The 20,506-nt window shown below is 41.5% G+C and overlaps 3 protein-coding genes across 3 annotated transcripts; 2 read left to right on the forward strand and 1 right to left on the reverse strand.

The window, feature by feature from the left end:
• Window positions 1-382: 382 nt before the first annotated feature.
• Window positions 383-2,511, forward strand: LOC308383433 (myocilin-like). Its single transcript, XM_080861384.1, has 3 exons — window positions 383-873; window positions 1,352-1,456; window positions 1,554-2,511. The coding sequence occupies exons 1-3, from the start codon at window positions 396-398 to the stop codon at window positions 2,354-2,356; spliced, it is 1,386 nt and encodes a 461-aa protein (XP_080717510.1). The 5' UTR covers window positions 383-395; the 3' UTR covers window positions 2,357-2,511.
• Window positions 2,512-6,212: 3,701 nt separating this feature from the next.
• LOC308383617 (polyisoprenoid diphosphate/phosphate phosphohydrolase PLPP6-like) lies at window positions 6,213-10,137 on the reverse strand. Its single transcript, XM_080861658.1, has 2 exons — window positions 9,289-10,137; window positions 6,213-6,956 (listed from the first exon to the last, which is right to left on the reverse strand). Exons 1-2 carry the CDS (start codon window positions 9,665-9,667, stop codon window positions 6,535-6,537), a joined length of 801 nt encoding a protein of 266 aa, XP_080717784.1. The 5' UTR covers window positions 9,668-10,137; the 3' UTR covers window positions 6,213-6,534.
• On the forward strand, window positions 9,524-19,018 carry LOC308383618 (peroxiredoxin-6-like). Its single transcript, XM_080861659.1, has 6 exons — window positions 9,524-9,657; window positions 10,144-10,275; window positions 10,858-11,014; window positions 18,057-18,206; window positions 18,325-18,471; window positions 18,606-19,018. Exons 2-6 carry the CDS (start codon window positions 10,184-10,186, stop codon window positions 18,732-18,734), a joined length of 675 nt encoding a protein of 224 aa, XP_080717785.1. The 5' UTR covers window positions 9,524-9,657; window positions 10,144-10,183; the 3' UTR covers window positions 18,735-19,018.
• The last annotated feature ends 1,488 nt before the right edge of the window (window positions 19,019-20,506 follow it).

The following is a 20,506-nucleotide window of genomic DNA, read 5'->3' on the forward strand; positions in this document are numbered from 1 at the left end:
GCAGAGACATACCGACTGCTGAGACACACTAAAAGAATTCTTCACAGGAGTAAACAAACATTAAATTTTTCCACTGATTTTCACATCGTTTTTGCTGTCTCTGCACACATCTCCACCACCACGAGCAAAAAGAAGAAACACGTGGCCTTTTACACAAGCACCCCACAACCCCCGGTTATTTCATTCCCGACACACTCCTCGTCCCCTCCCATTCTCTGAGTTAACTGTATAAATACCCACACTCAGAGCATTATCAGGATATCAGACACTCAGGCGAAAAGAGACTAGCTTAAGAAAACAAAAGAGAGTCTAAAAAAGAGTCTAGGTTTTTAACAAGAGAAGTTAGACAACTGCATCTACAAACTTCCACATACCACAAGATTCAGTCCTCTGAAATGTGGCTCCAAGTGTCCCTCTTTAGTTTGTCCGGCTTACTTCTGTCAATCCAAACCCAGGCTCAAGATCGAGCCTCCCTCCACCGCTCCAATGACCCCTCTGGACATTGTCATTACACCTTTACTGTGGCCAGTCCACAAGAGTCCAGCTGCCCTGGAAGCGACCGCGAGATGGATGGAGTCTTGTCCAGGCTCACCCTGCTCGAAGCTTTGGTCAGCCGTCTCCTAGCAGGAGTAGACAAAGGCACCATAACTGGGGTTGGAGCTAATAGAGAAGAAGGTCTCCAGGAAGCTTATTCCCAGGTTACTGGGGAAAGAAACCAGCTGCAGCAGGATAAGGAGCGTCTAAACAGGCAGATCCAGGAGCTGCAGAGGAGGTTGGCTGAGCTGAGCCAGGAGGCAGAAAGCCTCAGGCAGAAACCCTGCCAGCAGACGCTCACCTCAGTGGGCACTCAGCATGAAAACAGACCAGCCAATGGTATGTACCAGTCAGGGGGTAACAGGAAACCACACAAATAAAAAATTATCTTAGTTAAAAGATTGTCAATCACAAAAGAACACATTTTTTTTAACCACAAAATCATACAAATTCAAAATAATGCTTTTTTTAAAAAAAAAAAATCTGTGAAGAAACATATTTTATGCAATTTTTGCCAGCTCTAATGTTTGTTTGTTTTTTTCAGAATAAATGTTTCTGTGGTAGACTCGTGCTTTGAAAAGTCTAAAGAGGCAGAGACAGGTTGGCCTGCAGTTAACTGTCCCCAGTTAAGTAAGGGGATAGGAATTTTTACCACAGTCTTTTTTTATGGCTTCGTCACTCATGTTGATGTTTACACAAGTGTGATTATTTTCAGGGTTAGAGCATCAAGCACTCTGAGGAAAAAACAGGGACCTTACAACTTTGAGGTTAAAGTGTTACTTTTGAGTTTTGCTCAGAATTTGTATTTCTCTCCCAGATCCCGCATATGACTTTGGGAATAGTGGATATCAGGAGATGAAAGCTGAAGTGACAGAGATCTCTGCATCCCACGTCTTCCATGAAGGAAGTCACAACTTCACAGGTAGCGTTTTACTGGAGTTGTTGGAATCGAGCATTATAGCTTTTAAGCAAATTAAAATTTAGAGTCTAAATTAAAGTAACTTGCTTTTTTCCCTCAGGTTGTGGAGAGTTAGTGTCAGTGGGAGATCCTGTGTCACACAGGAAAGCTGACAGTATCACAGGGAAGTATGGTGTGTGGATGCAGGATCCAGAGCCTCAAGGCCCTCAGTACACCAACAACACTGTGTGGCGTATTGATGCAGTGAGAAGAGATGTGCGTCACCTCTTTGCATATGAAGACATGGATCAGTTCTCCCGAGGTTTCCCAATGAAGGTGCTGGTTTTGCCAGAGCCTGTGGAGAGCACAGGGGCAACTGTGTACCGAGGCTCCCTTTACTATCAGCGAAGACGCAGTCGGACACTGATTCGCTACGACCTGGCTTCTGAATATCTGGCATCCCGCATGGACCTGCCTCATGCCGGCTTCCATGGCCAGCACCCTTATTCCTGGGGGGGCTACACTGACATTGACCTAGCAGTGGATGAACAGGGTCTGTGGGCCATCTACAGTACAAGTAAAGCAAGGGGTGCAATTGTAATTTCACAGCTGAACCCCGAGAGCTTGGAGGTGAAAAAGACCTGGGAGACTAATATTAAGAAGAACACAGTGGCCAACGCTTTCATGGTGTGTGGACGTTTGTACACAGTTGCTAGCTACACTGTTCCCAACACCACCATCAACTTTGCGTTTGATACAGCCACTGGTGTGGGACAAGCTGTCTCCGTGCCCTTCAAAAACAAGTACAGTTACAACAGCATGGTGGACTACAACCACGCTCAGAGGAAGCTGTATGCCTGGGACAACTTCCACATGGTCACCTATGACATCAGACTGGGCAGGGCCAGCCATGGCAGGAGCTAGAGAGGACACAGAGAAGGACTGCTGTTGGCAGGACTGATGCAACAACAAGTGATAGAGATGAAATAAATAATCATTTCAGGTGCTCTGTCAAGGCTGTGCTATCAATGTGTTTTGAATTTTACAGTATTTCTGTGGCATTAGTATCATAAATAAGGAGTGGCATAAAAACAAAGAACTATTCATACAGTAAAGCTGTTCAGTGTGGTTATGTGATATTGTTACTGATGGCTCATGAAACAGAATTGTAATCTGCAAATGTTATTTTTTATTTAAGATATGAATTTATGAAATAAAGTTTTTGTTTTCTGGATTGCATTTTGAAAATGTAGTCACAACCAAGCACTCATGTCCTCAGCTGCCAAAGCCACAAACTGCAGCGTTCCAACTGCTGACTATAGCTGCCTCAAAGAGCAAGTTAGTAGACTACAGTGGTTACAATACCTAAATTTAGAGCTGACTGTGCTGTGGTTCTCAGATTTACTGCTTTTTGTAGATGTACACAACTGAATTGAGCAGGACGTAATCCAACATTTCACAAGCCATCTCGGTTGATTTGCATCCTCTACAATGACAGCATACTCTTCAGAATAACTTTAAATTAGACCTGGTTAGCATAAATGTGGAATTCAAAGAATGAAGCTAAGTATTATCAGCTCAAAGCCAAATTATTCTCTGCTACACTTTATGTAACCTAATACAAAGCATGAGCACCACAACCCCTGTGAAACAGTCCAATACAGGTTAAAGGATACAGGATGTTTCATAAAATAAAATAAAACAAAAACAAAAACTTCACATCATACAAGCACATTTCCTGTTCATCAAATGCCCCCGAGCAGTTCTAACCATTAAATATAACTGCTCTTCCTCTCCTATCTATCTTGCATTTCTTCATCTCTGAGTGCAGTCAGTTGTTATTCTTTTCACTACCCCATGAAATACAGCAGCAGGATGTTTAGCTAGCAACATACTGTGACAGCAGTCCACAAACCTGACCTGATAGAAATGTTACATTTCAAATTACCTGACACTTTAATAACATGTTACTCCCTTTGTACTTGCTCCTCTTCTTTATTGCTAACTTGATGCTGAAATACCAAGACCAATTCCATATAGGAACAGTTTAGTGCTTTAGATTATGCATAAATTATCTTTGTGCATCTTTCATTTCGTTGTATGCTGTAAGCGTTGGTGATGGCTAAACCAATAGGATTGTCTTTTATGTCTCATTGTTCCCTTCATTTAGGCACAAATCTGTTTTAAGGTGCAAAGTACCACGAAATAAAAACTTACCTCAAATGCGTTAAACCTAATGTAACAAGCTGTTTTGAAAATATAAGGAGTAGAAAGCACAGACCTTTTATTTTAAGCTCCTTTTTGCTAGCCAAAGTTAGCATCCTAATGAAATAAACAAGCTAGCTAGAAATAGCATTAGCTGGCATCGCCCACGTTCATTAAAATATGGTTACGGCTTCATTAAACAAAAACAAACCATGCCACGTAGAATCAGCACCAGCAAAGAAGCTCAGCTTTGGAAGCTAATGTGCTGTTTATTACCTACAACCTCAACCACAGGCTTATCTACAGGCAGCATTAGCCAAGTTAACTTATGTCATAAAATAAGGACAACCTTAGTCCATTCTAATACTTAATACTACTGTTAGATGGGCTGGACTGTGGGTTCAGAGATCCTTCCTCGTTGTTATGCTACTTCCTGAAAAATATAATTTTTCATTAAATAGAAATATTGCCCATTTTCAATTTGAGGGCAACAACATCAAAAAAGTTGGGATTGGGCAACAAAAGGATGGAAAAGAAGGTGGTACTAAAAAGAAACAGCTGGAGAAACATTTTGCAGTTAATTGGGTTAATTGGCAACAAGTCGGCAACATGACTGGGCATAGAAATAGCATCTTAGAGAGGCAGAACGTCTTAGATGAAAATATGAGCAGAGGTTGACAATCACCAAAAAACTGTATCTACAAATTGTAGAACAATTTTAGAGGAATGTTCCCGTGTAAAGTTGCAAAGAAATCATTCAGAGTACATAACGTCATCAAAGGTTTCTGGGAAGCACTGTGTGCAAAGGACAAGCCTGAATATCATTGCTGAATTTCTGAATGTCTGCACTGAATTTAAAAAAGTATGATTCTGTCATGGAAACCATTGCATGAACTCATTCACTGTCTGTGAACGTATTCACCGTGCCATCCACAAACATAGGTTAAAGCTGTCGTGCAAAGAAACCTTTCTGAATCCAGGAAAGAATTGAGGCCAAGAGAAAAACTGTTCTCTGGTTAGGCAAATCCAAAATTTACATTCTTTTTGGAAAACATACGCCATGTCCTCCCAAAGACGAGGGGGACCATATTATCAGTGCTCAGTTCAAAAGGGTTGCATTAGCCCTGCGGAATTAGCAGCTTTCGCATCAGGAAAGGCCCCATCAGCATGATTACTGAGTGCAGGTTTTAGAGCAACACATGCTTCCATCCAGTCCAATTTATTTTCAAGATTGCCCTGCATGTTTCAGCAAGACAATCTTGATGCACATACTGCAGCTATTACAATAGCACAACTTTATAGTAGGAGAGTCTGGGTGCAGAACTCGCCTGCACTTCAGATCTTTCACCAACTGAAAACATTTCAAGCATCATCAGAAAATATCTGTCCATCTTCTTCCACTTATCCGGGGGCCGGGTTGCGGGGTCAGCAGCCTAAGCATAGAAGCCCAGAACTCCCTCTCCCCAGCCTCCTCCTCCAACTTATCCAGCAGGCCAACCAAGAGATGTAATCTGTCCAGCGTGTCATGGGTCTGCCCCAGGGCCTCCTCCCAGTGGGACATGCTCCCAACACCTCACCCAGGAGGCATCTTTGGCAGGCCCCTCACTTTCCGAGAGAAAAACGTACTGCTTTTAAAAGAAGACGGGATTTGTCTTACAGCTCTAAACATGGCTCTGGCAAAACTTTTTTGAGGCTTGTTGCAGCCATCAAATTCAAAATGAGCTAATATTCTTCTTGTAATTATATATTTTCTCTTTGTAAACCTTTGATATGTTTTCCATGCTGTATTGTAATTAAAATATAATTTCCTTGTATTTTGGCTTTAGTTACATTTTACATTTACAGGATATCAACCTTATTTTGGAATTGAGGTTCTAAGATACACAGTATATTCAATAAATGTACTCCTCCTTTTATAATTACAGAAAGCCTTCAGAAAATTGTTCCTATTTAAACACAACTGTGTTCTTTAAATTTAGATGATAAAAGTTTAAATAATATGAGTATATGTATTCACACGATGAAACTGAAAGAGATGAGGTTACTTCTGTCACATTTCTTGGAGTAATAAAACCGCTAACAGACACGCGCCCACACGTCAGCTCACCTGCATTATTTGAAAGTCAATAAAAATGAGCAGCTTTGCTTGAAAATATCCCACGTTCCCACTTACAACCTGAGCACAACTTGTCACACTTTCCAGCTGTTTATGTAGGCTACACACGCATCTGCTGTCTTAACCTGTTCAACATGTTAACTCCAAACCCACATGTATCGAGTGTAATGATTTCTGTAACAACTGCTTGCTTTGGAAGTGGTATTCGGTGTGTTAAAAAGGAGGCGGTGGCAGCAGTTTATCAACACTGTAAGATGAGATGGAATGTGTTACCGTGCAATGACAGTCAGGAGACTCAGCAGCAGCAGCTGATGGAAACTTGGTTGAGTGTGAGTTGACTTTCCCCACAACAATGTTCACACAAACACACTGTGGCTAAGCCACATGAAAAACAAACACAGAAAAAATTCTCACATCATGAAGTGTGTCAAGGGGGATTTCTCTTTTTTATACCACAGTTTAAACTTTCACACACACTCAAAAAAAAAATGTAATTTTTTAAGATAGAAAATTTAATTAAATAAATTCAACATTGGTTTCAGGCTTGTGAAATTAAGTCCATGCATTATCAATAGTGATGTGCAAACAAGCAGCTTAATGGAGGTAAAACATTTAATACTTCTACTTCAAAATAAAAGTAAACACAAAGACAAACACATAACGCTGATACAGATTTTTTTAAAACATATAAGAATCCTAAAATAACATCAATAATCAGGAATTTCAGAATTACCCACTCAGGTTCAACATTTTCCTACATGCACACACACCTAAACCTGACCTAATGTTTCCCATCTAGCATCCAGAGTCCATCGTAAGCCCTGTTCAGCCTCTCTCCCAGGCCAATGAGCAGCGCGTCCTGCAACCAGTCCCAAGTCACCCACAGTCTTTCCACCAGACTGTACTGGCAGTAGCCCATGGCCAAGCCAAAGCCCACATCTGTCACATAGTGTCTTGCAAGCAGCAGTCGGGACAGGCTCACCAAAGCAGCCCACCCCACCACCAGGAGCCGCATGGAGTCTGTGTCCACCAGCTGGGCGAGGAAGAACCGGGCGCACATGGCCGCCCGTGAAGCGTGGCCGGAGGGAAAAGAATAGCGCTCCACGAAGAAGGTGGAGAGGATCTCCGAGCGGTTCTGGGTGGGCATGCGACGTCTGACCAGAGTCTTCACAAGTCTGACAAGCAGCAAATCCAAAATCAGAGCTGTGGGGAGGAAGGAGTAGTTTTTAAAGTTGAGGATGTAAATAACAACAAGATTGCATTAGATATATATTAGTTTACAATAATAACAATTATTATTATTATTAAATATTAGTATTAGTATTACATTTTCCTTAAAATATATTAGAAAAAGAACTAAATAGCTGAAAAGATGAGTAAAAAATGCAGCTGAAGTTGTTCAGTTGTTGATACATTTATTTAAAGCTTCAGTTAATTATAGATTTACACTGTAAAGACAAACAAAAGTTTTACTTTAGTGTGTTGAACTTAATTTGTACCAGCTTTGACACACTTGTTTTCCCGCTTAAGTTAGCTGTACTTTCTGTCCCCATTCTGAGTTGCACGCAGTTGCTTAATTGAGCACTTGATGTTGCCAAGTATGGGGCATTTCTGCAAAAGAAAAACTTGTGGTAAAGATAATGTTTAGCTTCATAAGCTTTATCGGTGCTGTGCATTATTTCAGTTAGGCTGTGTTTCGACTAGCTTGTGAATTCATGATGTGGTTTCCTATGTTAGCTTGCCCCGGTAACTGAGACTGCCTTTTTAGGGTTTGATTACTAGTACCAGTGTTACTATAACCATGCAGTATGTAAATACTGTGGAAAAGTTGTCTTGAACTTATATCTAATATTTAATCATGGTGACTTTGTTTGAGTTTCTTCTTTAATTAAAAAAAATTACTAGACTAAGGTTTTATATAAAACTTATATAAGGTTTTATATATTTTTTATACTGAGAAACAGCCGACAGACATTGCTCCACACCTCGCGGCTTAAAGTCAAGAGTCCTCTGAGGAAAAGTAAAAAATTTTCCCTGCTTTCTTGAATAATTGTCCAGTTTTCAAATTATTTCAAGACATTTTTTTTCCAAATGCTGCAGCTATTGATATTTTTTCAGTCTATTCTCACACCAAGGATACCTCTTCAGCCTAACATCCTCTAAAATCAGTCTGCTGCTGTGATCACAGTTTGTATTCTTGTTTCTTAATGCTTATCATAATCCTGAAAAAATATTCCTGGAATTTATTACATGATCATAATTGGAGTAAATGACCCTACTCTAATTAATATTCCTGGCAGATTATTTAGATTTGTGAGCTAAATCTACATGATCGGCACTGTGTCCAACAAAAATGACTAATAACATTAAATTGGCTAAGTAATACTTTTACATCCCTTGCAATTCCTTTGATGTCTCTAAATATCCTATCCCATCATCTCATTTATCATCAAATTTCAAACTTTCTCAAGCTTCCTAACACAGGTTTTGAATCCGCAGCGAATACTCTACAAATACTTGATGGCCTCACCCAAAGTTCAAAAGTTCAACGAGCTCAGCAGCTTTAGGAGCTAATAAATTACATTTGAACATCTTTGATAGTCCATGAGGGCTTTCAGATATTTAAAGAACTGAGATCTAGGTATTTCAAACATCTTCAGATGTTTTCAGTACATCATTATAGCAAAGGTCAAATTTTGCAGTGAACCATGGTTAGCAGCTTTAGTTAGCACTCTGCTAAACATTTTGAAGTCAAGTGGAATTTTATTTCAGTTGAATCAACCAATAGTTGAGATTTTAAACATGTTGAACTCTTAATGTAACACCTTGGGGAACTGAGCAAGGCTGAAGTAAAAGCATATAACCAGCTCAATTTATTGACCTAGAAAAAAAATTCTAAAGGTCTTTGACCAGGTCAATACCTGATTGGTCTAACATCATATACTATCTCCAAATCTCCATGGCATCCTGGGCTTTTACAGGCCAGAAATAGCTCTGGCATTTCACCACAACACAATACAGTATAGCAGCACAGAGCTTGAACTCAAGGCTGCAAGTTCACAAATATAATCTACATGTGCAAATAAATCATCAGCCATGACCGGTGGATCACATCTCAGACAGCTCCCACGAAAAACTTTCCATCGCTGTCGTGCAGTTGTTTCTCGCTCAGACACCATTTACTCCTGCTAATGCATTAATTGGCACTAGTTGGACTCATTTTGGTCTCTGGACATTAAGAGCTATTAACGTTATCTAGCTTTGACCAAACATGAGAGCCACTTATGAATGCCACGGGTTCCACTGTGGCCATGGCACAAACGTGCATAATAACGCACCGGCTTATCGGCAATGTGGTGATAAATATGAAGCTGCGAGAGCGTCGGACAGCTAAAGTCAGTTTGACTTTGGAGCACTTCTTACGTAAATATCGAGCCTGTTGATGGCTGTGGACTTAGAGATGTGTTATTTATTAAATCAGAACATATTTTTGTTTCATTAAAGACAGAAATCCTAATGGTGTAATGATACTTACCCAATGCCAAATTCAGCATGATCTCTTGCTCCTCCACACTTCGTCCACGGAGAAGAGTGTACACGGTGCCGATGAGCCACGGGATGACATGACCGGAGAACTCGACCAGCCGGACCAAGGGCCGTATGCTGCCCCATGCAGACCCCTCACAGGCGCACACTCCGAGCCGTTTGGACAGCCATAGATCTATCGCCAGCAAAAACCGGAGCGTTACAGTAAATATCGGCTGACTCAGACTGGCTGAAAAGTCTCCCGTTTGCGCTCCAGAGGCAAAGTAAGAACAGTTGGAGCTCCGGCGACGGACTTGGTATTCAAAAGTTGCCCGGCTTCCACACGCAGCTCCACGGCAACTATTCCGCCTGGACCCTGGTGAGGACATTTTGGTTGGACAGTGCCGTAGGTCGTGTATCCGCTCTCCTTTATGGCCCCCGATGAGCTCGTAACATCCTGCCCGGTTTACAGGGGATAAATGGTACCAGTTTAGAACGGGACCGCTCTTGTCACGTGACAAGAATGAATCCACAAAACCGTGCTCGTTGAACGGGTCCGGTGTTGAGCTTTAGGCTTTTTCTTTAAACTTGGAAACCCAGCGAACACGTTATCACTTGTGAACCAGATAGCCCGCCTTGACTGTAAAGTTTGACTATTTTGTTAGTTGTGTCATAATAAACATTTCATGATAATAAATGTCTATATTCTCTTCACGACACCGGTCTGAGCGCAAAATGTGTCACAACTACGCCAAAGGCTCAGAGCGCAGCGCTTTTTATGAACCTAAATTGGGTCTATCATGCTGTGGCAGTGCGTGCGTGGTTTCCGCCTCTTCTTTATTTTTGCTCTACCTGCTGTCACCAGAGCTACTGCACACCGGACTAAACACTTCCACGGCCACAGCATGCCGGGGCTGCTGCTCGGAGACGTGTTTCCTGATTTCGAGGCAGAGACCACCACCGGCACAATTAAACTCCACGAATTTCTTGGTGATTCGTGAGTAGACTTTGTGACTTTTTATTTTTGACGCTGCAGGTTTACAGACTTATTGAGAATTCGCTTAAGAGCGGGGAGAGATGGCGGGATGTAGTTCCTGTCATGGTTTTTCGCTTCTGCTTTGAAATACTGCATGTGGCATTTTTAAAATCTGCATACTGTACCTGTAATGACGGTATTGTGGTCTAAGTGCGATCTAAGTGTGTCTAAAACAACACTTTACCACTTAGTGCATCTATCAGTAATCATCTCTTTGTGAGACAGTGAAAGTATTCTGATATTGAGAGCATCTGTAAGCTGAACGAATGAAATTGAGGTCAAACCTGAGAAAAAAACGCTCCTTTGAGTGATTATGTGCAGACCGCTGACCTCAAGGTGGAGAAAAACAACTTTGCCATCACTTTTGACAACTTTGCTAAACTCGTTTTACATCCTGTTGTCCTTTTGTGAAACCCAGAAACAAGCAGTAACACACACAATATCAAGAAATGCAGACTGATGCGGAGAGGAAACTGGGTCAGGATGAGGCTTCTTTTTTTCTGAGATCGAACTGAGCATGGTGGTAAATCTGACTCATTTCAGATGGGGAATCCTGTTCTCCCACCCCAGGGACTACACTCCTGTGTGCACCACAGAGCTGGGCCGAGCTGCCAGACTCAGCACTGAGTTCAGTAAACGCAACGTTAAAATGATCGCCCTATCAGTGGACTTCCTGGAGGATCACCACGGCTGGGCCAAGGTGTTGTAACTACATTTTATTTATTTATTTATTTGCTGCACACCTTTAAGTATTTAGAAGTATTGGAAAAACACATAAAGAAAGCAGGAAGTCGGTGCTAGCTGGTGAACTGTGCTCTAAGCTTGGTGATATTTCAGCATTCTGACTTCCCAGCTGAGCATAGTTCTTTAAACAAGGCACAAGAGATTTGCAAGCCAAATGACATCGAGATATCTGGACTAATGCTGGGCTAAATCTATGTGGGTATTTAGGATTTTCCAACAACATGCTGAAATAAATGAATCCTTCTGGGTTCACTCAAAACCTCACTCCTATTAAAATCTCAGGTTTCTCAAATGAACAATGAACATTGAGCCTGTGCAGGCCTGACTCCTATATATAGTGTGTGCGGAAAGAATTTGCAACACAAATAAAGCTTCGACCACAAGCTGTGAATTTAAAACTGGGGTGAAAGGTGTATGAACCATATTGAGGATCTATAGAAGGACGAGGCTTGTGATTATGGGATGTGTATGAATGCTGTGTGTTTAGAGAGGCTAAAAGTGAGACTATCTCAGCCGTGGCAACTTTTTTTACTGCTAGCACTCAATTTGATTACATCAGTTACAACTACTACATTTCCCTTGTGGGATCAATATAGTATCAATCTATATATCTTTGAGAAAGCCTGAAAACCCCTTGTGTGAAATTGTCTTCCTGCTTCAAATATTTGATGCTTTTTAAAAATATATATTGCACTTCAAAGTCTACCATGTTGCCTTTGCAACAGCTGTGAAATGAGCATCACTTCTCTTCCCAAGTATAAGGTTAAGTACTGTATACTGCCTCCAAAGTTGTCAATCACAATGATTAATAGAAATAATAATCATTAATAATGTCTGTGGAATATCTACAATAGAACATCAAGGCACATAATCAGCAACCATCATTCCTGTGGCAAAATAGGATTATTATGTGAACAACCGCTGTTCAAAGACCACTGCGCACATTTACTCAGGGCCTTCTTGATGCGATGTTCTTCTGCTTCCCTGGCTGCTGTGTCTGTGGGGATGGTGTTGGCTCTGTGCTGTAGTGTCCTGATGACACCCAGTTTATGCTGCAGTGGATGATGAGAGTCAAACCTTAAATACTGATCCATATGTGTAGGTTTACATCAACTTTTAAATGTCCCTGATTACTAATGGAAATCTCACAGTCTAAGAAGGCTAACCTGCCACTTTTCATATCCTTCATATCCTTTTCACCTTTCCTTTTCGGTGTCTCAGATCCTCCTCCTCTCTTTCTCTTTCTTCCTCTTTCCATCCCTTCCCCTTGGCTAGCCACCATGGGGCTCTGCCCCCATCACTTCCCTCCCCCTTTTTAAGTCCAGACTCAAAACTCACCTGTTCACAACAGCCTATTCCACATAAGCTTTTCCATCCTGCTACTTTAATTTATTTTATTTATTTGCTCTATGTTTTATCCTTATATTTTTGTAAATTTTTGTTTGTTGTAATTGCTTGTGAACAGTGTCCTTGAGTGTTTTGAAAGGCGCTTTCTTAAATAAAATGTATTATTATTATTATCCTCCCTGGTAAATTTGATGTGTTGGTCCACCGAGTTAATGTGATCAGTGAATTGTGGCACATCTTAAGGTGTCATCAACATACCTGAACCAATGACTTGGTGGTGTTCCAGGGTAGGATAACAAAGCCCTATTTTCCACTTCTTCCATGTAAAAGTTGGCCACAATGGGTGAAACTGGGCAACCCATGGCACACCCATGTTTCTACCTGTAGTACTGACTCTTATATGTGAAATAGGTGGAATTAAAACACAGTTCCAAAAGCAAACACACGTGGTCGGTGCTGAGAGTGGTCCTGTTGCTGAGGTTGGTGTCATCCTGTAATCACTTACATATATATATATATATATATATATATATATATATATATATATATATATATATATATATATATATATATATATATAGGCACTAATCATGGCAGCACAAGAACAAGCTCTGAGTACAAGATCCATAGAGGCTGGGGTCTATCACACCAGGCAAGACCCCAGGTGCAGGCTGTGTAAAGATGCCCCAGAGACAATCCAGCACATAACAGCAGGGTGCAAGATGCTAGCAGGCAAGGCATACATGGAACGCCATAACCAAGTGGCCGGCATGGTGTACAGGAACATCTGTGCCGAGTATAACCTAGAAGTCCCGAGGTCAAAATGGGAGATGCCCCCAAGGGTGGTGGAGAATGACCGAGCTAAGATCCTGTGGGACTTCCAGATACAGACGGACAAAATGGTGGTGGCTAACCAACCGGACATAGTGGTGGTAGACAAACAGAAGAAGACGGCCGTAGTGATCGATGTAGCGGTTCCGAATGACAGCAATATCAGGAAGAAGGAACACGAGAAGCTGGAGAAATACCAAGGGCTCAGAGAAGAGCTCGAGAGGATGTGGAGGGTGAAGGTAATGGTGGTCCCCGTGGTAATCGGAGCACTAGGTGCGGTGACTCCCAAGCTAGGCGAGTGGCTCCAGCAGATCCCGGGAATAACATCGGAGATCTCTGTCCAGAAGAGCGCAGTCCTGGGAACAGCTAAGATACTGCGCAGGACCCTCAAGCTCCCAGGCCTCTGGTAGAGGACCCGAGCTTGAAGGATAAACCGCCCTTATATATATATATATATATATATATATATATATATATATATATATATATATATATATATATATATATATATATATATATATGTATGTATATATATATATATATATATATATATATATATATATATATATATATATGTATGTATATATATATATATATATATATATATATATATGTATGTATGTATATATATATATATATATATATATATGTATGTATGTATATATATATATATATATATATATATATATATATATATATATATATATATATATATATATATATATATGTATGTATATATATGTATGTATATATATATATAAAAACTAAACACCCAGCACGCCCCTGCGGGCGGTTTATCCTTCAAGCTCGGGTCCTCTACCAGAGGCCTGGGAGCTTGAGGCTCCTGCGCAGTATCTTAGCTGTTCCCAGGACTGCGCTCTTCTGGACAGAGATCTCCGATGTTGTTCCTGGGATCTGCTGGAGCCACTCGCCTAGCTTGGGAGTCACCGCACCTAGTGCTCCGATTACCACGGGGACCACCGTTACCTTCACCCTCCACATCCTCTCGAGCTCTTCTCTGAGCCCTTGGTATTTCTCCAGCTTCTCGTGTTCCTTCTTCCTGATATTGCTGTCATTCGGAACCGCTACATCGATCACTACGGCCGTCTTCTTCTGTTTGTCTACCACCACTATGTCCGGTTGGTTAGCCACCACCATTTTGTCCGTCTGTATCTGGAAGTCCCACAGGATCTTAGCTCGGTCATTCTCCACCACCCTTGGGGGCATCTCCCATTTTGACCTCGGGACTTCCAGGTTATACTCGGCACAGATGTTCCTGTACACTATGCCGGCCACTTGGTTATGGCGTTCCATGTATGCCTTGCCTGCTAGCATCTTGCACCCTGCTGTTATGTGCTGGATTGTCTCTGGGGCATCTTTACACAGCCTGCACCTGGGGTCTTGCCTGGTGTGATAGACCCCAGCCTCTATGGATCTTGTACTCAGAGCTTGTTCTTGTGCTGCCATGATTAGTGCCTCTGTGCTGTCTTTCAGTCCAGCTTTGTCCAGCCACTGGTAGGATTTCTGGATATCAGCCACCTCCTCTATCTGCCGGTGGTACATACCGTGCAGGGGCCTGTCCTTCCATGATGGTTCCTCGTCTCCCTCCTCTTTCTTGGGTTTCTGCTGCCTGAGGTATTCACTGAGCACTCGGTCAGTTGGGGCCATCTTCCCAATGTATTCTTGGATGTTCGTTGTCTCATCCTGGACTGTGGTGCTGACACTCACCAGTCCCCGGCCCCCTTCCTTCCGCTTAGTGTACAGCCTCAGGGTGCTGGACTTGGGGTGAAACCCTCCATGCATGGTAAGGAGCTTTCTTGTCTTTATGTCAGTGGCTTCTATCTCCTCCTTTGGCCAGCCTATTACCCCAGCAGGGTACCTGATCACGGGCAGGGCGTACGTGTTGATGGCCCGGATCTTGTTCTTACCATTCAGCTGACTCCTCAGGACTTGCCTGACCCTCTGCAGGTACTTGGTGGTTGCAGCCTTTCTAGCGGCCTCTTCATGGTTCCCATTTGCCTGCGGGATCCCCAGGTACTTGTAACTGTCCTCTATGTCTGCAATGTTGCCTTCTGGTAGTTCAATATATGTATATTGGATTTATATATATATATATATATATATATATATATATATATATATATATATATATATATATATATATATATATATATATATACGCCTATACATACATACAGACATACACATATATACACATAGCAGTTCAAAAATATGGCATACAGAATTACAGAGATTCAAACGAAATCGGGTCTCCTTGACGACATATAATGTTTCCATTTATCCCAAATCTCAATGAATATGTCATATTGAAATCTGTTAAAGAAGGTAATTCTTTCCATTTTAAACAACCCATAAACAGTCTCATGCCAGTCATTTAGTGATGGAATTTTCACACTTAGCCATTTCTTAGTAATAGTCTTTCGGGCAGCCAGACTCAGAATACCATATAACAGCTTGGACATTTTATCTACATTCACTGAATATAAATATCCAGACAAAAGTTCATCCCAATTAAAGGGGAGTTGCATACTAAAAATGGTCTGTAACTCAGAGTGAATCGATACCCAAAAAGTGTTGATCAATGGGCAAGACCAAAACAAGTGGAAGTGTTTTATTCCTTGGGCCCCACAGTTTCTCCAACAGCTAGAGTGATTAGAATAGTGTTTACTTTGTGCAGGTGTAATAAAAAACCTACAGAGACTCTTCCAACCAAAACATCTCCATATATTAGAACTAGAAATTTTCCACTGAAAGGCACACTGCTGATACCAGATATCATTTGAAATTGCTGTATTTGTTTCCCTTTCCCATTTTTGTTTAATGTAGATAGTGTTCAACTTCTTAACCTCTTGTAAACCCTTATACAATCTAGAAATCACCTTGAGGCCAGGATCTGCATGGTAAGCCTTGACAAATATATTCAAAACGGGAAGAGAGAAAAGATCTGTTCACTTAGGTATAAAGTTATGTAGATGATGCCTGATTTGAAGAAACCTGAAAAAAATCCGTATTGCTTAACTGGTACTGATCTTTTACTGATTGGAAATCCCTAAGAGTTCCCTTATCATAAAACATACAATATGCCATTAAGCCTTGCCCTGCCCATTTTTTTATATCTTGCGTCTAACTCAGGGGTGGGCAATCTCAGTCCACGAGGGCCGGTGTCCCTGCAGGTTTTAGCTCTCACCTTGGGTCAACACACCTGAATCACATGATTAGTTCGTTACCAGGCCTCTGGAGAACTTCAGGACATGTTGAGGAGCTAATTTAGCCATTTAAATCAGCTGTGTTGGTTCGAGGACACATCTAAAACCTGCAGGGACACCGGCCCTTGTGGACTGAGATTGCCCACCCCTGGTCTAACTTATTGGGTAAAAAATCAAGATCATAAGCGCACCATCTTAAGATCCTGGCCTCTTCATTCCAGTCATTCTTATTAAGAAACTGTAACCAGAGTTTTAAAGGCAAGTTAATCCATTGGTTTCCTTTATTAATTTGTTTTTTAATAAGTGTCACGTCCCATAAGCTTGCCTGAATCGGAAAATCTCTTGAGACAACTGTTTCTATTTCTTTCCATCTTGCTTGGTAGTCTACATTGCACCAACATGCTAGGATCCTCAGTTTAGCTGAAATATAGTAATCTTTCAAACATGGGAACCCCAACCACCCTTTATCTTTAGCCAACTGGATAGTTTGGTACTTAATCCGTGGTCTTTTCCCCTGCCACAGAGATTATTTTATCCCACTCCTGAAATTGTTTATCAGTTATTTCAACTGGGAGTGTTAGGAACAGATAAAGCATCCTAGGCAAAATATTCATTTTGACTGTATCAATACGTGACTTAAAAAACAAAATTGGTATTAAGTTCCATCTTTTAATATCCTCATTTATTTTATAACACAAAGGTTTAAAATTTACATGATATATTTTAGAGAGATCTTTAGTGATATTTACTCCAAGATACTTCATTTGCTCCAACTCCCAATTCAAATCCAAGGTGTTCTGGATGTGTTGTTCAGAGCTGCCTCTGGTTGAGAATCGAAGCCAGAAACTTTGAGATGTTATAGGTGATCGAGTTGATCATACAGACAATCGGTCTTAAAGGTGCACCCTGTTTATGTATCTAAGGTAAACCATACAGACTTGGTGTAGATTCCCCTGGGTATAGCCTGTGGTATGAGGTCCAGTCAATAGGATTGTCAGAAGCAGTTTGAACTAGACAATCTATCACCCTCTTCCTGTAACCACTTTCTGGGTCTTGCTTCATAAGTATTTTTGTCACTGAGCAGTGATAAAATTTACTCACGATGGGCTTTCTGGTTTAGCAAAACTGTGCACCTACCCTTGTCTGTCGGAAGGATAATAATGTTGTTGTCATTACTAAGTGATGTGAGTGCCTTCCTCTCCTCCATGCTGATGTTGCATGCTGGGGGCTTTGCATTGCTGAGACCGGCCAAAACCTTCGTCTGTAGTTGCTCTGCTTCCACGTCTGCAATATTGTTGTTTTGAATTGCTGTTTTGTGGCTGTGATCAGTTCCAGTTATCCATCTGGGAAACCAAACAACTTCTGGCGAAGTCGGATGGCACAACACAGAAAAGCTAACTCGTCAGGCCACGACTCCACAGTCTATATGATTGTGTTCTAAATAATGTGGGGGATTATTTCCTCACATCCCAGAAATCTACATTGAAATCTGAGTAACAGTGTATATATGACAGAGCTCAATCAATGTTGCACCACTCACACTTGCTTTGAATATCTAATGGAGAGCTTGCGTCTGTTCTTGTGTGTGACTAGGACATCGTGGCCTACAACTGTGAGGAGTCTGCCTGCTGCTCGCTGCCCTTTCCCATCATAGCGGACAGCAAACGGGAGCTGGCAGTCGCCCTGGGCATGCTGGACCCAGATGAGAAGGACAAAGATGGCATGCCCCTTACTGCCCGCTGTGTGAGAAACATAAACACACATTTGTTTTTGGAATTTGTGCCCCATCTCTGCTCATTCCTGTGAAGGTTTTTATCCCTCTCACTGGGAAACTCTCACCTTTTTTTCCCCCACCATCTAGGTGTTTATTATTGGTCCTGACAAAAAATTAAAGCTGTCCCTGCTTTACCCAGCCACCACCGGACGCAATTTTGATGAGATCTTGAGGGTGGTGGACTCGCTCCAGCTCACAGCAGGGAAGCGAGTAGCCACACCTGCCGACTGGAAGGTATGCCATGCATTTGAAAATGACCTCAGTTGCTGCCAGTTATTACAGCAGCTGAAGGCACAGATAATAGCTATAGGACCTGAGCAGCTGCTGTGTTGACCAGCAGACTTTTTGCAATGTGTCTCTTCCTCCAGCCTGGAAACTGCGTGATGGTTCCCCCGAGTATGTCTGAAGAAGAGGCCGCCTCTTTGTTCCCAGCTGGCGTCTACACCAAAGACCTCCCCTCTGGCAAGAAGTACCTGCGCTACACACCCCAGCCATAAGCACAGGCAGAAAGGATGCTGATATTCAACACTTGCATCTTTTACGTGGACTGCAATGTCCACTGCATGGACAGCGCTCTCACCTGGTTGATAGACATCCCAGCTGTGAATAAGTCCCAGTCAGTATGGATGGAATGAATACCAGTGCCTTATGATATAGGATTGAGACATTTAGTACAACTTCCTCTCCTCAAGCTGCCTACTTTTCTAAGAAGACAGATGGAAAGGAGCTGTCATGGGGAAATAGATTACTATTTGAATAAAAGATTTTTTTTTAATCTACAGTGTGGCAGAATAAGTCTCTTTTTTTTTTTAGCAGAAATACTGTTGGCATGTTGTTTACAGGTTCAAAGGTAAGATGTTTATGATGCCATTTAAGCCATACGTTGTATATCATAAATACATATAGGAATATGACCTCACAAATAGGTTTATTAATATCCATACCCATAAGCTACTCTCGTATTGATGCCTTGATGTTGCCATACCATCTGAGGAGTTTTGAACTAAATCAAGAGCTAGCTAGTTTGGTTAGCAAGGTCCATCTATAATCAGCTGTGATATTAATAAGAGAAAATGCACAGCTGACTCCTTAGAAGGGTCTCCACAACCCTGCACATAAAAGATGGACGTAGCAAATATGACACCACTGGCATCTGTTGTCCTCATTTTTCAGCTTGGCGTTAGTTTAGCATTAGCATTAGCATTTAGCTTGGTTAGAAAGTTGCATATATAAACTTTAGGTGTGCAACATACAAACATTAATATCTCTACTTAGTGTTAAGTAACTGTTACTGCTGTAACAAATGACCATTACAGACATGAAAAATGATGAAATAAATGAATACAATATCACAAAAAATAGAAAGATTTGAAAAATGTTTCAAAGGGGAGTTCAATTAGAAGCTGAAGCAGATTTTAGAGAAAGCATTCATCTGCATGTCTAGTAAGGGTTGCTGGGGTGGTCAGGATCCATTCATCATCCACTGTTATCTGTGTGACCTCTTTCTCAGATGATGGAGGAATCCAAACAGTGTGCTGATTCAAACTACACTCAAAATAGCAACAGCAATGACGAATTCCCTTGGCCAGTAATATGGATGCATTCCAGCAGCTGGCAGTTCAATATTCAGGCTGCAGAAACATTTCCTTGCAGTCTGGGATTACACCACCACAAATACAAGAAGATTTCTCATTATTGCTCAGATTAACATCCACGCCTGCTGAATAGTTCTGAAGCCAGGTACATTCACTCTGTGGTCTGGAAAATGTGAGTGTGGCAACGTCTCACTGCAACGCTCCATGAAGCACATCAGTCAACACTCATGTGTTCCCTCAGAGCCTTAATCAGTTCACCGAGCTCATCCATCCATGTAATCTAGAGTTGAGGGGAGACTGAAAACAAATTTCTTGGGTGGTCTGTACCACACAACGGGCCACAATATTTGTCAAATAGTTCAATTAAAATACCGAAAGGGCCGGTTCAGTGATTCATATTATCTGAGGTCTCTTCATAGAGACTAAAACTGATATCAGGCAGTAAACATCCCTTTTAATGCTGTGAAATGTGGCATTTCAACAACAACAACAATTCCAAACCAGACTCAAGTGGCCAATCCAGGACCTGCAGGTTTAAATCTACTGTATACATTTGTGGACATTTTAGGTTTTTGAAGCTGGATGTGGTGATACATTGAGAAGAGGTGCAACTTGTAACAAAATTTAATATAATTCCCCACTCTTCTCTTTACAGCTGTCAAGTTGAGCATGAC

The sequence above is a fragment of the Rhamphochromis sp. 'chilingali' genome, assembly GCF_963969265.1.
Source record: "Rhamphochromis sp. 'chilingali' genome assembly, chromosome: 16".
Lineage (NCBI taxonomy): Eukaryota > Metazoa > Chordata > Actinopteri > Cichliformes > Cichlidae > Rhamphochromis > Rhamphochromis sp. 'chilingali'.

What these genes read in the sequence shown, in the direction of transcription:
- LOC308383433 (XM_080861384.1), top strand. Translation starts at nt 396, where the DNA reads ATGTGGCTCCAAGTGTCCCTCTTTAGTTTGTCCGGCTTACTTCTGTCA. An exon ending in TGAAAACAGACCAGCCAATG is followed by an intron (nt 874 to 1,351) that starts GTATGTACCAGT and finishes TTTCTCTCCCAG; the next exon opens with ATCCCGCATATGACTTTGGG. An exon ending in AGGAAGTCACAACTTCACAG is followed by an intron (nt 1,457 to 1,553) that starts GTAGCGTTTTAC and finishes TTTTTCCCTCAG; the next exon opens with GTTGTGGAGAGTTAGTGTCA.
- LOC308383617 (XM_080861658.1), bottom strand. Translation starts at nt 9,667, where the DNA reads ATGTCCTCACCAGGGTCCAGGCGGAATAGTTGCCGTGGAGCTGCGTGT. An exon ending in CATGCTGAATTTGGCATTGG is followed by an intron (nt 6,957 to 9,288) that starts GTAAGTATCATT and finishes TCCTCCCCACAG; the next exon opens with CTCTGATTTTGGATTTGCTG.
- LOC308383618 (XM_080861659.1), top strand. Translation starts at nt 10,184, where the DNA reads ATGCCGGGGCTGCTGCTCGGAGACGTGTTTCCTGATTTCGAGGCAGAG. An exon ending in CACGAATTTCTTGGTGATTC is followed by an intron (nt 10,276 to 10,857) that starts GTGAGTAGACTT and finishes GACTCATTTCAG; the next exon opens with ATGGGGAATCCTGTTCTCCC. An exon ending in TGCCCCTTACTGCCCGCTGT is followed by an intron (nt 18,207 to 18,324) that starts GTGAGAAACATA and finishes CCCACCATCTAG; the next exon opens with GTGTTTATTATTGGTCCTGA.